This window comes from Aptenodytes forsteri, unplaced genomic scaffold (genome assembly GCF_000699145.1).
Source record: "Aptenodytes forsteri isolate BGI_AS27 unplaced genomic scaffold, ASM69914v1 Scaffold58, whole genome shotgun sequence".
Classification (NCBI taxonomy): domain Eukaryota; kingdom Metazoa; phylum Chordata; class Aves; order Sphenisciformes; family Spheniscidae; genus Aptenodytes; species Aptenodytes forsteri.
Window position 1 is genome coordinate 2,460,372 of NW_008794093.1, and position 19,796 is coordinate 2,480,167.

At 38.1% G+C, this 19,796-nt stretch overlaps 1 protein-coding gene across 1 annotated transcript in view; it reads right to left on the reverse strand.

Moving 5' to 3' along the window:
- PLA2G4A (phospholipase A2 group IVA) overlaps positions 1 to 19,796 on the reverse strand; it is a 68,319-nt gene that overhangs the window by 30,777 nt on the left and 17,746 nt on the right. Inside the window, exons 3-6 of the mRNA XM_009275073.2 lie at positions 14,464 to 14,612; positions 10,775 to 10,888; positions 7,497 to 7,534; positions 5,199 to 5,340 (exon numbers count right to left, since the gene is read on the reverse strand). Of these exons, the coding sequence (XP_009273348.1) occupies positions 5,199 to 5,340; positions 7,497 to 7,534; positions 10,775 to 10,888; positions 14,464 to 14,612 (443 nt within the window). The remainder of the gene's footprint in view (positions 1 to 5,198; positions 5,341 to 7,496; positions 7,535 to 10,774; positions 10,889 to 14,463; positions 14,613 to 19,796) is intronic.

Here is a 19,796-nt window from a genome sequence, read left to right on the forward strand (position 1 = left end):
GAGTACTGTGTGCAGTTTTGGGCACCTCAATATAAGAAGGACATCAAACTATTAGAGTGTGTCCAGAGGAGGGCAACCAAGATGGTGAAAGGTCTCGAGGGCAAGACTTGCAAGGTCACTTGGCTTGTTCATCTTGGAGAAGAGAAGGCTGAGGGGTGACCTCATCGCAGTCTACAACTTCCTCAAAGGGGGCAGCGGAGGGGGAGGTGCTGATCTCCTCTCTCTGGTGACCAGCGATAGGACACAAGGAAATGGAATGAAGCTGTGACAGGGGAAGTTCAGACTGGACATTAGGAAAAAGTTCTTCTCTGAGAGGGTGGTCAGTCACTGGAACAGGCTTCCCAGGGAAGTGGTCACGGCCCCAAGCCTGTCAGAGTTCAAGGAGCATCTGGACAATGCTCTTAGTCATATGGTTTAGTTTTAGGTGGTCCTGCGAGGAGCAGGGAGTTGGACTTGATGATCCTCATAGGTCCTTTCCAACTGGAGATATTTTACGATTCTGTGATTCTAAAAATTAACTTGCTACCATCATCGAGTGTTTCAACAAAGGTCCCACCTGGTTCCCAGCTTCCGAAACCTAGAAGAATTTTCCACTGTTCAATGGCAATAAGGTAACAACCTCTTGGTTGTTACTAAGCATAAAAAGAATTACACAGTTGTGCAGAAAGCCCCTATCTGATCAAACTGGTAATCAATCAAAAATTTCACTGAAACACTATTTAAGGTGCCAATAGACAGGATTAAGAAGAGGAACCATGTGACTACTGGGTTCAGTTTCTTTCTGCAGACTCCACACTCCAAGCCATGAAACTCCGCTGCAGAATGAAAACACAGTGTCACATGGAAATGACCATGCACAATGACCAAGTATGTTGAGACATTTCTTGAGGCTTCCATTCCACAAAAACTGCTTATTCTTGATACAGTAAGATTATTTTATTATCTTCATATGTGTTAAGCTTTAGTAATAGAAACCACAGGTATTTACTAGCATCAGCATTCATCATGCACCTCCAGAGATACCTATCTATCAAAAAATTACAAAACAAAGGTAAAGATTTAGGACATGCCTGTTTTGTTAAGCCAACACCCCAATAACGGAGCAGTTGCTTTGAACAGAAGAGCCATATTACTAATCACAAATTTAATAATGTATGTTAGGCTTTGAAAGCTCTTTAAAAACACTACCTAATTAACCTACACAGACAAATCCCAACAGGATGAAGACAGTGGTTTGCAGGTGCAAGCCTGGAAAAAGTATGTGAGAACACTTCCAAAGCACCACTATTCAACAAATCTATTCATCAGTGCAGTGGCATGAGCACAAGGGAAAATCTGAGTTTTCTTCAGGATGCAGAGAAATCTGTAAGGAGGATCAACAAAGAATGTCAATGGCAAACACTTCCTGTGTACTTAATCCACAGGTATTCTGGGAATCATAGAGTCCTATACTGGGGGAGGGTGGGTATACCAAGAAGTAGGTGTATGTATAGTATCTCTTCATTTCCACTTGATACCAAAGCAAAGTATGAAGAGTTGCAATCACTACTTTATTTCCAGAAATGAAATTCAACTGAAGAGCTCTAGAGTAGAAGGCAGTAGCTTAAGTAAGCTTCCCAAAGTAAATAAAGCTTTTTAATGATGAAAAAATAACTGAAGAGAAGCATGTACTGCATATTTACATTCATTTACTTCAGCCAACTGAATACAAGTTGACTTGTAGGCGTAAGTCAGGTGATGAAGGTTGAGTTCTTTCTTGATTTGCAAAGGAAGGTAGAGCACATTTCCAAGCAGGTACGTTTGTTAAAGCAGCTTTTTAGCTGCAATTCAGTTTCGAACACATTTAAGGGCAAGAAATGGTAACATTTTAAATTACATACACCCATCTTACAAGTTGCCCTCTACAATAAATAGGGCAGAGGCAGGGGGGAAGTAGCTGCGGACAGAGTACAAAGGGAAAAGAACCAAGAAGCCATCTCGTGATTAAGAAAGAACGGAGAAAAGATAGGATATCAAGATGTGCACTCTTCTCCATGTACACAGGCTGGGGCTGACGCACCCCACTCTTTGAGGCACTCTGAACCTGAAGTCCTTTGTACATAATCAGTAAAACCAGGGCAGAGGTACTAAACCCATTCAAGCAGACTAGTAAACTTAGACCTAAAGGGTAAGTGACTCACAAGAAAGTGATGCAGTGAGTCAACGGCAAAAATGTGAATTGAATTCAAAAGTCTTGGAGACAAAAGCCCATTGCTCTAATCCCTGGCCACACTGCCACACTCAATTATATATAGTTGTGCCCACTTCTGAACAACCAAAAGGCCATGCCAGCACGGCTTTCTTTTTCCTATGGTTTCTATGCACAGCACAATGCTGAGGGACCTAAGCTAGTTTTGAACAAACCAGCTTAGATATCATCCAAACAAACTCCACTGAACAGGATTTAACAACGCAGATGAAGTGTTTTGTCAATACGTCTGTACTGTTTCTAGGATCCATGGGACACTGTACTGTGTGGACAAGCTCAGCACCATACAGTTCCACTTCAGTCAATGGCCACCTCATCTCAGCAAGTGCCGATTGCTTAATCACCAAACTGGGTATGAAAATGAAAATTATTTGGGAAACAAGATATGTTTTAAGAAAAGCAAGCTCCAAAAAAGACAATCTCGATCATATTTTCCAGTAATCTGGCAAAAAAAGCTAAAACATATTAAATTTTGTTTTAGGAACGAGTGGTGTAGATGTTTTTATCCAAATGCCCTGGAAACACAGTGCACAAAATCTGGACAAGAATACCTGTAGTGGAAAAAAAATTGCCATGGGGTACACAGATGATTATTAAAAAATTGTTCTGCAAATCCAGTCTTAGAGAACTATATGCTTTCTTTAATTGATTACGGTATTTTTAGAAAATTGTTTAAAGCAACAAAAATTATAAAAATAAACTGAGCAATAACATAAGTACAAGAAATCTCATCCTTTGTGTTTTCAGAATGTGCCTCAAGATTAAGTAAGGAAATTTGGAAGTACTCACTTCCCCATCCAGGGATGCGTAATTATTTCACAGGTATTAAAGTCTCGTAGCATCCCTGAAAGGCACACGTGTTGCTATTCACAGATGAAGAAACTTAGGTGAACTTTGTGACTTGTTTAAGATTAAACAATGACTCATAGGCAGCTAAGAATACTCATTATGTCTCCCGATTTCTGATGCCATGTTAAGACTACAAACATTCTATAAATCCTCCTGCTATCTCCCATCTGTAGCTATAAAAGTAAAAAAGACAGGCTATAAGGACAAAACTGTATTTTAAGTTGAACAAAAAGGGTTTTTTCATTGCTAGAAGCAGCTAAAAATTCTGACAAGTCAGTTTAAAAATACACACTTGGCATATGAAAAATGGGAGGATCACCTTACCTCAGTCCTTCCTAGGGTTGATAAGACTACAATTAGAGATTACTGTCTGGTCTTGGAAGATGCAACGTAACTGATAAACTTTCAGTATTTGAGACAGTGAGGTATACCAAGGGAAGATGATGACAAAAAGAATATGAAATCTTACCTAGCATTTACAATAATTCATGCACACATACCACCTGCAGAAAACTGATACTTCAGGCACTATCTCTCCAGTCCTAACTGGATCTTGGCAGAATATCTGCATCCTTTCTGAGAAAGATATTATTCTGCTGTAGAAGACCAGACCAATGTCACACCCACAAATATATATTCTGATAAGATTTGCATGTGTTAAGATTACTATAACTGAACTGAAAATTAAAAAACCTTGAAAATGTTCCTTCACAATATGCACAATTTATATCTCTGCAAATAAAATATGTACAATACTTATCAAATTCTTTCATCTTCCTCAGAAAGCTCACACAAGCACATTTTACTATGCAAGACAGAGTTCAAAAGTATACAACAAGAACACATTTACCACCTGCTCAAAACTTCACAGAAATTTAAAAGGAATTCTTCAGTGTTGGTTCCAGTTTCTGCAAAAGACTGTCACATTCTGCTTATACTAAAAACGCACAAAAGGAATCAATATCAATTAATTAATTAACCCAGATTAATTCATTGACTCTGTTCATTGCTTGACACCCCCCACATACACACGGTCTTCCTGTCACAATTCTGAGAGCAGAACAGGATGGGGAACAAGCAAGGAAGAAAGAGGAGAATGGAAAAGCTACTACAAAACAAGTGGATCTGTACCAAGTGTATCCTTAATTAACTCAAAATAATGCAGTGTTTTATGAAATCACTGAAAAGATCAGTAGGGTTCGGCACCCCTCCTCACTTTGATGTGACCCAAACCACCATCAGTCCATCTAGATCTGTTGGGTTGACTTTCTGTTGGATTGGTATAGAGCACCAGCCAGTCAATGAAAGCTGCAGTTTCTCACATTCTCTAATAAACTTCATAATCCTAATCCTACAAAATGGGCTAAAGGAAAAGAAGAAAGAAAAGAAAGAAAATAATTTCTAAGCTGACACTAACATTAAAACAGCTCATTTCCTGCCTAATCCTTTAGACACGAAGGCCATACAGCCACGGACATTTTAAGAGCACAGGCCGGATATCAAGCGTGCAAGGGCAGATTCTGCAGCTGGGCACGTGCCCAGAGCCACCGCACACTTCTTGTGCAGCAGGTATTTCACAGGCCCTTTAGGCATTTTTCAGATGACGATCTCAGCTCAGAACCAACACCTTAACAAAGCATGGAATTCAGAATCAGAGCAAAATGAAAAGCATAGATTTATCTCCTTTACCCAATTTTAACCTAGGCAGCCTGCTAAGGATTAAAACAATAAAGAATCAGATAAAAGTTACAGCAGTTTGTTTAAGGTGCCAGTGCAAATGAAAAGCTGTGATTTCTATCCTACAATGGCATTTACGCAGTCTTGTCCTTTTAAACATAATGGACATATCTTATTTAAGTGACGCTTCATTTTAGCACAGGATTTTGTCTCCTTAAACTTTAATCTATAAATTTAGAGCACAAGAAAAATTATTCTCCATTCTAAATATTGTACGCACATAGAGGAAAAAGAAATTTTTTTGCTTCTACCATCTGTCTTTACATTGAACCCTTCTACCTCATATGTCTCATTCATTCCTTTGAGAGACAAATGCAGGACTCCAAAGGTGATACTAATCTTGATGTGAACTCTCCAGACTTACATCACGGGAAGTAGTCAAGTTCTTGCTGTTTTTCTCTCCTAGAAATGATTTCATACTGTGCATGATATTATCTTTTCTCTGTTGCCGAAATTTCTTCTCCTCATCACACAGAGCCATGCTGAACCGGAGATCAGTTGAAGAGCTATTTTGCAAAACAGACAGGCTTTAACAAAAGGCATAATTCAAAACAGAATTAAAAATATCACCTAGGGAAATGAATGGAAGTAAGAGTAAATTCCTCATTAACTTACATAAGATGAAATAAAATAAAATTATGGTTAGTCATGCAACACAATTGCATCAGCTGATTTAATAGAGTGATGGACACAAAGAACAATGGCACGCTGCATCTTTAAGACGTGTATTTGATATAGAAAACTCAATTGTTCACAGACTAATGAAAACAAAACACAAAATATGCAGCTTCTAGTGGTGTATTATGTGGTCTTAAAAAATACTAAATTAAAATAGAGCAAGTGAGATCACCACTCACATACAATTATAAATTTACAGTCTAGAAATTTGAGTTCTCTGCTTATCCACTGAACAAAGAACTGCAATGAAAAAAGTTCACACATTCCTACTAACATATACTCTCCTTAAGTTAGAGGTTCATGTTAAGGGAGGAGAGGATAACTTTGACTCTTTATTCATTCAGTCTTACAATCAAAAACTGTATGGAACTCAGCAAAAATTGTACTGGTGGCTACAGGAATAAGCCTTTTTCTCTATTTTTTTCCCACATTGTGTGATCAAAAGTGTACATAGGGCTGCATGAAGACCTCAGTTCTGTACTTAAATAAAAGCTACAACTTCAGCTCCCACTTCTCATTTCGGGTATCAAGGCAGGATAAACAATTTGAACTGCCACCGCATTTGGGCTAGTTAACTCCTTGAGCCTGTATGTCATTCCACGAGTTTGAACTACAATACCTCTAGCAGACAGCAACGAGGAGGAGTGTACAAATTTGTCCTGGTACCTGCCTCACTGAATTCCCATATTTACAAAGATGAGCTAAAACTGTTTGTGGATACTTTGACATGTTAGTTACAAGGCAGCATTTTTAAGAGTCCTTTATGAAAAACATACAATTGTGAAATGGATCTATTTAGGCACAGATAATAATTCTTCAGATTTTTTAAAAACCTATTAAGTAATTAAATAATGGGATTAAGAAAAAGGGGGAAAAAGACTGCCTAGAAGCAATGTTCCATAAAGGTATATATGATACCATGAACAAGAGGTCCACACAGAATCCAAAATCCATGTGGCCATCCGAGAATGACAGAGCAGAACTTGATCAGATCCTTTTGTTTAAAATATTTCAAAGCCTACTGCCTAAGAGCAGCAAGACATAGCCAAGCATCTTCTGTTAATTTAATGTCAGAGATATGAAATACTTGTAATGTACAAGCCCTGGAAGGTTTAGGGGTGGTCTCAAGGACCACCCACATACACATCCCTACTAGTAGAAAACGATGAGCAGAAATTATCCCTGGGGGATGTTTGTCAGTCTCCAGAGTCATTATGAAAGAGTTCTACATTCACAGTTACAGTGCTCAGCACTGCTATTTATAGTTACAGACTAAAAAAGACTCTTTAAATGCCTTGTTCTCAGTAATTAATTTTTAGACTTAAAATATATTTTTCTGATTATGCCTCAAGGTGATTTTTGGTCTTTCACCTAGATAGGCTAAGAAAGAGGGAGAAAGAAATCTAGAGAGAAGAAAAAAAAAAGGGAAAAAAAAGGTAGCCATCCGCTTAGCTTTACACATGGTGAAATCTTGGCCCTGCCAAGATCTTCACCTTTGACTTCAGTACTGCATGGTATTAACATTCAAATACATTTCAGGGGCAGCTTTGTAATGACTATCACATACGCTGAAAGTTAACATGAGACACATAGTTACCACAGAAGGTAAAATAATGAGGATAACGGCTGAACCTGATGTCTATGAGTTTATTAGAGAAAAAGCCCTTGAAAAGGAAAGCACTTAACATAAACCAGGATGAGAAATTCATATATGATGGCCTTGTTCCTGCAAACATTTGAAAAGGGCACACCTATTAGTACAAGTAATGGTGTTTAAGTCAATGATAGAATTACAATGTGAAAACAACCCTCAATTTTAAAATCTCCTGACTTTACAGTACTTGGTATTTCTATGTTAGAACAAGGAATTTTTGCACTCTACCTGACTTGTTTGTAAGAAAATTCTAACAAATAGAGTAAATTAAAAAATACCTTTGCTGCTAATATATTTTCCACTTTTTTTTTTTAAATATGAGATACTTACCATACTTCAAGAGACAATTCCAAAGTCATTTCTGTGACCTAAACAAGAAATATTTAAATATGGTTACACCACTTACAGAGAGAAAAAAACACAAACACACCTGGAACATAAACTATTACTGTCAGAATTTTTCTTTAAATCACTTTTTTTAAAAAGGAGGACATTTCTGAAATACATGAATGAGTTTCTTTTCTACAGAACTTTTTTTTAAAAGCACACAATGTGATTCCAAAATACTCCACTAGCACTGAATACAGTAGAAAATGCTACTAGGTCCTGACTTTCATTCATCAGATCCCATTTTCTTGGCTTTCTTCCACTGACAATCACTTTTTGACAGTGCTATTCATCTTTGGCCTGAAGGGATCTAATTGTCTTCACACACTTACGATCCTTTTTTTCTACTGCCAGCCACAGTCTATCTGCCACTTGCTTCCCAGTTCACTGGGTAAGCTTCATACTCAACTCGTATCTGAAACAAAGACTTGTAAGGGAATGACTGCTCTGTGTTCCACATGAGGCACCAAGTGTCTTTCCACAGTTAAATGCGCTTAAATTATCAATCAGGAAGAGTGATTGCTTACAAATGCAAGTAAACTAATAAATGTCACTACATAATTATTTCACTTGCAGACCACATAGAACTACCTGACCCACAAGCTATAGGTTGGTCTCCTCTGCCTTTCACAGAGCACTTAAAGGGGTTCCCTGCAGGCAAAAGGTTAAAAAATGATGGTTAAAGTTAGGCAAAATTCAAGAGTACGAGTTTGCTAGAACTAAAACAGAACAGACAAGCATCTTCATCTCCCTGAGCTCTCTCATATGCAATAGTGACCAACACACTGATACAGCTTTGTAGGAGTGTGTAAGACACACACAGTGTCTTGTTTCACTCTGCCTCTAACTATAAACGGATTATCCTCCTCGTTTGTAGTATGTGATCACTAGGAACGGAGCTAGAACACCTCAGACTGAACGTTTGCTTGACACTTATACAGAGTAGTTAAGGATATGGAAGTGCAAAGCTGCCTCATCTGGCCTCCCTCATCCCGCGTACCTGCCGATGGGCCAGGTAAAACCTGGCACTCCACTCCTGCCCTCTGAAATAGGAATTGTAAATGAGGTAGCATATTAGCAGGGTGGCGGGAGAAAGAATAGGCAAAGAAATAACAAAGGGAGAACATGAAGAAACAGAGTGAAGAGTCATTTACCGAAATACTTCAAAGACAGGGTAGTAATTACACTATTCCAGCACCTGGTATTACTAATGTAGAAAGCACTTCAGAAACCACGCAGTGATCCAATGGTTGAGAAAAATGTACGCACATGGTATTAAATAAATCCTTGAAGTGAAACATTGCAATAGGGAAGTAGCATGCCATTTTCTATACCTTATATAGACTGCCACAGAAATCTCAGGAATACACGTTGTGTATACAAGTTGCCTACATTGGGCTCAACCTGACGATGTTCCCTTACCATTTGCTTATAAATTTCAGAGTGTATTTGGCTTTTTTCACTGATTTTTTTACCCTATATACTCTACCAGGCTTTGCTGAGTGCTGATGAGAAGTTAAAGCATATCTGTGATGTGGCAAGGCCTTATATTATTGGCATGAGCTTTGTACACTGTGTTTTCAGAATTTATTCATCAGCTCTTTCTCACTACCTCACCTCATGCCTGGCAGAACTAGGCATCTGCAGTCAGCCCACATTCTGGAAGCCCAAGTTACTGAAGCACTTAGTGAAATAAATATGCAGAAACTTCAAAAAATGCAGTAGCTTAAAAAAAAAGGGAAAAAAATGAGGGTATCAAAATTCCAACTGTCATAAGGCTATACCTAATTAAATGCTAAATCTTACATATGAAACTCTCAGATTTCCAATAAATAGGCCTTAACCAGTTATTTGCTGTAACCACACTTTTAAAGTTATATCACATGGAAAACAGCAGAGCAGGCACAAATCGAGACCTCTGATCATATAATAAACCATAGCCCAAAACAGAAATGCAGACAGTATTTATACATATAGTATATGCATACAACATATATACATATAAAGATAATCAGATGTGATGCATGTAACTACAAGTACTGAATTATGTTCAGAATGGCCTGCGATATGTTACTCTAATAAATGACGATATTTTAATATGTGCAGAACAAGCTCAATTACACGCAGATTTAACAACAATTTCCAAGAGTCACTGTGCAGGCAGACAATCTCTGTTAAACTGACTCTATCAGTTTTATATACGTGTTTAAAGAGAATAATCCAATTGGGACTTGCCTTTTTTTTTAGAGCGTTCACATACATTAATGCATTATTGCATTTTAACTAGGACTGTGTTACAACAAGCCATTTATTGAAAGTGAAACATACAATAATAAAAAAATTTCTTTTAGCTTTCCGGAAGCCACAGGCATCAGTAGTAGAGGTAATATACTGACCAGTAAAATCTGTGTAACCTCTCATGCTAACAAAGACCATTAAACTAAATTGAACCAAGCGGTGCAGAAACTGGTTTAGCAAGCAGAAGTTTGAAACTAGACTTTTAAAGAGGATTCTCTCAGAAGAGACACTAAGGCCTTCAGTGGCACTGCTTAATTCTCCTCTCAGCAGGACTGTAAGAAGATAAATACGGTGCCTTTAGGCCAGTACTCTGTGTTTAACCATGAACAACAGTGAATGCTTAGAAAAGGAGCTTCAGAACAGGATATGCAGAGAAAAATCCTCACCTGAGATACCCTGTCCTGCGCCCCCACATATTCAGCTATTTCCTGACTGAAAGGCTGCCATCCTTACCCCTTCCATGATATATTCTAATCCCTTCTTGAATTCAAAACTTAACTCTATATTAAGAAAACACATACATACATAGTACTGAGGTAGACTAATGGGATCAGAAATAGTCTTGGATTTCCTTTCACCTAGGAACATGTGCTTCTGACGAGTATCAAGAGCAGGCCAAACGTTTTTCTTATGCTTCAACAAAATGGCTGAGGGAATACTCCGAGTAACATCAGACCCAGTGAGAGTCCTTAGAACACATCACTTAGCCTTTATAAACACCATCCTCTATTGATTTGTGAAGAAGCTTTATCTAACCAGAATGTGGCACAGATAAAATTCAGACACCTGATAAAGGACTGAAATGTGGTACATCCTGGTCCACACAATAGTTTAGGTCTCTCAGTTCAGGTCCTCTTTTAAGAACTTTCCATCATGTTCAAAGCTGCACCAACACAGGCAAAGCTATGAATGTTGCAACTTACATCATTGAAAGTTAACTGGACCTCCTTCTTCTCTCCCAGTTTCAGAGAAGATATAGGAAATGTGGAGGTGCCAAGAGTCTCATCCATAACGTAGTTGGCATCCATCAAAGTAACCTAGAAAAGATACATGGGTATTCAATTCTACTTTGATAAATCCCTTTTTAATTCCATACAGCCTATGCCTAAAGTAAAAAAAAAATTATATGGAAAAGGAACAGGCCTAACCCAACCCAGTCAACATCCAGTGCCAACAGACATGTTCTTTTAAAACAGGATAAGCTCACGTGTAGTGTAGGTGGCACCTTCAAGGCATTCAATTGCATGAGTACAACAGTATCATTTACAAAGGGTTTTTTATCCGAGCACCTTTCTGTCAGTAAATGTCACCACCTTTCTAAGCAGACATAGTAACTTCAAATTATACATATAAAAGATATAATTACTTCAAATTTCCAGTTAGTAAAACTTCTCTATGGAGAAACTTACATGGTTTTAAATGTGATACGCCAAAAAACATACAGCAACTTTTCAGTGAAGATAGAATCCATCCTAGCCTTGTATCTACAGACCAAGATTTTTATAGCAATGATTTGGCAAAATGTGCAGCATTCCAAATTACACAAGGCTTTTCTTCGTATCCAGCCAGACCTTCAAGTCTCTTCTCATATTCTCCATGTCAGAGCATATACCTTTTCAAAATGTGGTACTATCCAAAGATGTACGTGGATACCGCAGAACACTGTTCAATGCTTTTGCTCTAATCCATGTGGGTCTACGTCTAGCAGTCTTTTTTCTCAGTGGCAGCCTTCCAAGTTCTCAAGTAAGATGTTCAGAAGAATTTCAAATTACCATTTACATGGTTTCTATGAAATGAGTCCTCCAAACTCATTTGGCTTACGATTTTTTTCCACTTTGTGGAATTGTATCTTCTAAAATATCATGTTTGTGGCTTGGACCAAATCTTTTGCATAAAACAAATGGAATCAAGATACAATCACTTGAATAACTAGTTGCTACATCTGGGTTCAGCCTGTTCTCAGCTATAAAGAATCTTCTTCATCCTGTGCCACAAGCAACCCTTTGAAATGATGAACTGTATTTTAGGACAGAACTCATTATTTTAATAGCATCTACATTCTTCTGTTTCCTTGCAGAACTCTATGCCCATTGCTGTAATCTCTGAGGGCTGTCTTTGAAAACCAAATAGCAATAGCAACAACTTCTTAATGGGATTTTGGAGACCTTCTTACACTTCAGAGTGAAAACTGCACTTGGGATAGAGTTAAAGATTTACATTAAAATAATCTGAGGAGTTGAGAGGATTGTGGAGTCTGTGTGAGCTTGGGAATTCACAAAGAGCTTTTGGGTGGGTAGGTGGTTTCACAGATTTGAATTCTGACACTGCACTCCACGAAGAATCCAAAGGCTCTGCTGGGCACTGCATGTGTGTACAACAATGGGAGAACACAAACATCAGTTTTAACCTAAAGGCTATACCTTTCATGGTGAAGAGAATGTTTACCGTGAACACCACATATATGTGTATGCAAATATACATATCAACGAGGTCCACAATTAACCATGTGTCTCAGAAACCAGCAACAGCCTTTAGTTATTGTAAGGATACATTTCCAAATTCTACTTATAATCAACCTTGTTGTGTTCTGTTACAGGAGATAGATACTTGCAGAACCTGGCAGTATGCTATGGCCATACTGTGCTGGAAATCAACAGCATGCCAGCTCATGCAATCCTGTACTTTATAACAACTGCATATAACCATGCTAAAAACTGAGAAACATCTTACAAAATGTTAGCCAAATTACAAAAGATGTTTCAGTAACTGGGGGTTCTCACTCTGGTGGGAAGTGAGCTAGTCACATTGTTACCACAGAAGGGAGCGAATGACCCAGGCCTCCACATGGTCAAATGTATCTGAGATCATGTAACAGTAAGAAATTAATGCCTTGCCAGCATTTCAACTTCTTCACATCAGAATGCATAAACATACAGAGTATAAGAGGTGGTACTGTTCCCAAGAAGGCATCAGGTAAGCCGCTTGCTGTTTGTGAGTTAAATTTATCCTTTAAAAATCCTTGAACCAAATTTTGTACTCAACAAATTCATACATTACTAGGGAAGCTGCCTAAGTGTAACTACAAGCAGAATCTGACCCAGTCTTTATACAATGCCAGTAAAACCAAGGGACTGTACTTTAACTATTATTTGCTATTCCTCAGTTTACCATTCTGCTCATCTTTTGAAGATCATGAGAGCTACTATAGATCACATCAATTATTTAGCCAGCTGTAGCTCCTGCAGATCTTCCAAAAAAAGCACAGCATCTGCAAAGAGACAGGTAAAACTCTCTGCCCCAGGACTTCTGTTAGAATCCACAAAGGCTTTATCAGGTGAAATTGAAATCATTTTTAGTTCCCATACTGCAACAAAAGCAGGTTGATGAACCCAAGTTCTTCTTTTCTTCTTCCTATTTCGACAAATGCTTTCTCACAAAGAAGCCAGAATCACTCCATTCCTCTTTTTAATTCCTGATATCTATTTGCCTGACTTATTATTGGAAAGCAAGAACTAAGTTAGAGATTTCAAACTTTTCTCAAGTTTCACGTGGCCAGTTTGTATGTCTATGACCAAAACATTTAGTAAGAATCAACTCAGGTGACTGTTGCACCTGACCAGCTGGTGGAAGCTATTTTGGGTAATCTGCTTTCTGCAAAGCTGTAGTGAAGTCATTGTGAATTCCCTAGTATTGCTGTCTCTTGTGCAGGATGCATATGATAGTTCTTCATGCTCCATTGAGCTGATCGTGGGATTCTTCCTCCCCGAACTGTAGAACCTACCCCTCTCCCCGGGAACACAGGGAACCTTGTAGGAAGCACAATTCAATTTTCAGATCTTGAACAGTTTATGTTCAAGAGATTATGGTTACTAGCTCAATGAAAAGCTTCACAGGCTTTAACCTCTGTCCCAGTTGGCCATTTAGACTGAAACTCCATAAGCTTGGATCAGAAGACTTCACATGTTAGGGCCATCCCCTACGAAGAACCAAACTAACAAAGGACTATAGATAACCTTAAATGCTTGCCATGCCCACTTATAAAATACTTACACTTAACACTCACCTTTTGTATATAACCCGGAAAGGCTTAACGTACTGAGACTTAATGGTGGCTTAGTCAACAAGCCTGCACATGGAATAAGAGTACCCAAAACATCACTGGGTGGGCTACTCGGCCCTTGGCTCCAGGCATAGGGGAGACAGCAGAACCATGCTTCTGCTTTCTGTCTCCTCAGGGAGAAGCAGGGAATGGGCAGAGACTTGACTTTACCCCCACCTATTCACTGTCCATAATAGCTGAAACAGTGTAGGAAGCAGGGAGAAAATAATTTATGGCTGATGTGAAGAATAGTAAGCTACTATTCCTCAGGAGCAGTCCGAGAGATGACTCAGAGGCATATCTTGTAATGACTCTCAAGGCTACCCCTTGAATAATACAATTTATACAACACCTGTTGCTTAGCACCATGCCTAAAGGCAAAAACCAGCCTTTAACGTTTAAAAAAAAGTTGTAATCTTGAGACAACAGATGCCATACATGTACAAGCTACTGTTATTTTAACCTTCCAGACATTGTACATTTTCACAGATGCAGCTCAGCCATGTGATTTACCTCAAGAATATTCTCTTGGTTGGGATCCAAAATGAACTCAAAGGTCTCGTTCCACACAGGATTCACATCATTATTGAAATGTTTCGTTCTCTTCCTGCAGTCAGGGGCGGATGGGATGAACAGCTCCACATAGGGATCTGGAGTGTCAACTACAGAGCAAAATAGATGTTCAAGTTAAGTAAAACTCCAGTTTGGGTTGTAATAATCAATACAATTATGTGAATCCACAGATCACCTCATGGTCTATGACAGAAAAATATTCAACTATATAAATTACATAAATATAATGACATGAATGATACAATGATATTAACAATCTCCCAAAAAGAAACAGACATTATGCTTTTAAGAGGGGAGGAGAAAAGCTTTGAACAAACAGAATGGCACTGGGACTGATTCAAGTTTATTGGAAATATGTATACTTCCACCAGGCAGTGGTAATTATTTTTAAAAGCTTTTACCCCTTCCTCTCTTCCTAGCCTTTAATTACTTTGGCTTGTGTCACAGAAGTAAGTATTCCACAAAAACAGTCTTCAGTTAATGAAAACAAGCAACTTGGTAGACAGTTTGGGATCCTCTTTCACCTTTGCTGGTTTGGCTATCATAAAGGAAATCAGTTGGGCCACTTATGTACTGCTAAACACAGCGTAAGGAGAGCTGTTCAAATCTGAAGCCACTGCCATCACCAGAGCTTTGTGGAGGTTACCACAGAATCAAGATCTTATTTACACAGTATATTTGAATAACAACTGTGCAGAACACTAACTGAAAATAAAGAAACATATGCCAACCATAGCTAATTAGAATTATCAGTGGGAGAAAAATGCACATTGACAAAACTCATCTGATGTGTCTAATAATAGCCATTCCTGAGAGCAAAGAATGCATTGCTGGCAGCCCTAAAAATCCTACTTTTCCAACCGGTTAAAGCATGTAATTTTTTTCTGTCCAATGAGGTTTTTTCTGTCCGATGAGATTTTTTTTCTGTCAAATTGGGCCAAGGCTGATGTAGTCCTTTACAGATTTCTCTAAAACATTGCTCAGATGCTTCACAGGAAAGCATGGGAAGTTATTTCTGTGGTTTTGGTGATCATGAAAAGCTACCTGCTCTGCTGTGGTAAAACACGCACATCTTTCCAGCATCCTCTCTTCAAAGTTTGTCCTCTGCTTTAGTGAAACATTTTCAAGCAAATACAATACCCACCACAAACAAGAATCCTTTCCTTAAAGGTCTCTTGTTGAAAGAGATTAAAACCCATTACTAGGTAAAACAGGTCTGAATATTCCTCCTTGTACACACTTTAAGTCTAAAGATACTTTTTTCAGCAAAGCCAAATGATTTTAGAGACTCTTGGATTTCAATAAAACGTTATCAGTGAGATTGCTGAGGCCCAGAACCACATGGTCATTTCAGCTGGGAGAAGGAGGGAAAGAGCAAAACGAAAAAGTTTGATACTTTCAAATGGGAATCAATCATCTTTTGGAAAAAAAACAACCAAACAACCAAAAAAAGGCTTTCTGAAACCACTCAGGAGGTTCTGTACGTGTACCAGGGCAGAACGGAAAAAAAACTCAAAACGTTTGGCCTCCTGGCAATTCTAGTGGGGAACATCAGCCAGACCTAACGTGCCTTCTGATGCCATCACCAAACATAAAAGATACTGAACTTACCCACAAAATACTTCAAATATCCCTGGAGATGCAGAATAATACACAAGGGTCATGCTTTGAATTAAGTATTCCTCTAGCTAGGGAAACTTTAGGGACAGTAAACAAACCTTCCTCTAGACTCAGGCTCCCTCAATTAAAATTTTGTATGTGAATAGACTTTGTGGTTCAAAGATTTCACTGTGTGAGAATTTCCTTGGACTGCTACAACACTCCCCAGAACTTCTTAGAGAGTTTTACACTGTGCTCCGTATCTGTGGGGCTTAGCTAATTGCTACTATTTGGCAGGTCACACTGCTACCTGTATAATTAACAAGCAGCTATTTCAAGTTGGGGATCAGTGTGGAAAGCCCTTAAATAGCAAACTTTATTAGCTCCTAAGAATCTATGTCTGATCTTGTCTCTTATTTAAAGTCAGGGGAACAGGGGGATCAACCCCCAAGTGTATTTTAAATCTGTTTTCTCACTGGCAGATGTAACTAATTGCCAACTTTTACTGAATACATTAGCTCCCTTGAATGATTACACAAAATTGTGCCAGAAAGAAGGGAATCAAGGCCCCTTGAAACTAAAGAGCAAAATATCTACCGAAATCAGAAGTGACAAGATCTCATCTGGTAAGTCTGGATATCAAGCACTACTCTGGCAATAAACATTACAGAGTTGCTCTGCCAAGAGACTTGCTACAAAAGCTTGTTTTTTAACCAAAACACTGGTGCTGAACAGCGTTCTGGGCAAAACGTCAATGTTTCCCTTTCCATTTAATTTTTTATGCGATTATGCGATCAGCCCTAACTATTAGTTACAAAACTCTAATTTTTTCTTTTAAACACAAACAGCAAATGGTTTCCTATCTGTATTCAAAATCCCGAAGCCTGTGGAAACCCCATACCACTGCACAGCTGGCATACGGATGCCATTACTAACTTCCTATCGGACAGACTCCAAATAAGTGTTGAAACAGAAACTAAACCCAAGGCACGGAACAACTAAACTTAGAAAAATCAGTCTTCGTAACTCAGTATTGCCAAGCCGCCCCCTCACTCCCTGCCTTTATTATCTTTTTTAACCCGAGGCAAAGAGTTAATCATCTGCCCTTTCATGTTTGAAAGTTTATTTTGCGCTATTTTCAATTAAGAAAATTAAAATCTATTCTTTTATAACTTCCTTCTTCAGATGAAGAGGAAAAATATTGGAAGACTGTGTGCTCTGATTAAGATATTGCTATAAGCTATACTATAGTAATCAAAATCTTACTCCTTATTATTGGTTGGGAACCAAAAACTAGCTACCAGCAATCTGGCAAGTAACACAAAAGTATTCACTTAATGTATCTCAAAACATTAAAGTTATCAAACGCAGAAAAAACAGACAGAGTGTGTATCCTTTTGCACGGATGTCTTTATTCCTGTTTGTGTTTTTCCTAGTTGATTTGCCAGGTATGTTTTTCAAAAAAAACTAATCTGAAAACGTAAGTGAAAAGTAGCTTGATCACTGCTGTTATCTATGTTTTTGATTTTAAAAGGAAGCATCTTTATGAAATGGTTTATGAGTCAAAAGCTGATGTTTTGCAAGTGTAATCAATACAAGAGAATTACCTATGTAGAGACAACACTGTCGTGGAATTACTCTTTTATTTTAGCAGCCTACTTGAAATACCAACCACAGACTTTTCAAAAGAAGCAACACGTAAGAATTTGTACTTCTTCCTCAGGACACTTCTGAAGAAAACGAAGTTTCTATACAGCTCAGCTAGGCTCTGGGCTATTCTTTGTGCAAGCATTCTCACATGACTCCTCCGTAATTTGTGGGCTAGCTATCTGCAGTGCATCTCAACTTTTTAATGTAGGTAAAGTTTGGAAGGTTTGCAAACGGACACATGCACTACCATAAGACAGTGACTGCATGGTATGATTCCATATTCCTCTCTTCCTGGAACTCTTTGACTATTTACAGAAAGTGCCTCAACATGTGCGTGCAACTAAAACGTCGTACTTCTCCCAGTGTCAAAGAGCTTCAGACATAACGGCATACGTAATGCTCTGGAATAGAGGGATCAGACTCCATTAGTATTTCTCAGGAAAAAATGAATATGAACTGACAATTAAGTACAAGTGTATCTAAAACCCCACCTTTACACTAAAAAATAAAATTAAGAGTTTCAGCATTGATGTCAATGGAACTAACAGAGGGTCCTGCAATTAGCAGCTTATAGCTAGATGAATTATAAAGGTAATTAACAAAATGTTCATAATAATCCTTTTGTAAGATTTACAGCATCCACCAAATCTCCAGGGGCTGAAGACAGATATCCAATAACAAAAGCAGAGTCAGCATCTAAACTGTTATTTTTAAACACACTGGCTTAAGAAACGGCTGAAAGGTAGGAAGTAAGGATTCAATGACTTTTCCTCATTTGATTTATCTCCTGGTTAAGTAATTGCAGTAGAATTCTATCTCTAAATTACATTATGAATCATGAAGTGAAACACACAGTAGATATTAATTAGGATCAATCATTTTCACATTAAAAATGAGTAATGCTTTAAGCAATCTGTCTATTAAAGAAACCTGTAAAATTTTCTACAATAACTGGATACCATTTGATCTTATGTTACTAATTTGGTGAGATGACTGTCATCAGGCCCCCATATTAATATAATTAATATTTCAGACATATTATTTATATTTCATTCATTCCGATTTCAATTATTTCAATAGCATAATAGACATAAAGAAACTATAGAAAGCCTGTTCAAATATAAAATCCCAAGGATGAAGCCACTACCATCATACATTAAAATTTATCTCATTTGTCCATCAAAAGTTGAAAGAAATGCAAAGTTCTTGAAGTATTCCAAAATCTGGTTTGCTACAGAAAAATTCTGCACTATAAGAATTTGTCTTTTGTTTCCACATGAGCATGTCATAAACACTTGTGATCATAATGGATATTAAATAAAACTATATTAACTTTAATTTCAGTTAACATATGCATCACCATTATAGAAAGTAAATCTGGATCCAGATTTTTTGGACCCATGATCTCCAGATACCACATTTATGCAATTACAGGAATATTCCAGCAAGTACATGGCAGAACTTCCTTATAGAACTATGTTAGTTTGGTTCATTGGAGTTTTTTGCCTTCTGGTTAACCAACATCCTCCACCATTAAGTGCAACGCCGTTCATAAAATCTTACTAGGTCCCAAATGACCATCTTTGTCTACTTTCCACCATTTTTTTTGGCTTACTGCACTACAGTACAACTTGGTTAGCATGAAGTTACATGCAGCTGAGCAGCTTGACCAAGGCCAAGCTAATAATGGGAACTGCTGAACTACCTCCCTCTCCTCCAAGGGGAATGAAGCTAAAAAATGCCAGCTGTGCCTTATGTGCAAGTGGTTCTGGCTGTGGAAGGGAGCTCGAGCAGGCTGTGCAGCACATACTCGCTGCTGTCCGGCTGCAGGGCTCCTCTGAATTTTATGGAAGTTATCAAACCTACCGTTTGCCTAGAGAAACCCAAAGCAGGGGGCACAAGGCATTTTCAATGGGTTGAACATTAAGTAGTATCAATCACAGTGAACAAGCCTGGCATGAGCTACTATGAATCTCTTCCTAGGCCAGAAACATAGTTTTGTTGTGTGCTTAAAAATAATAACT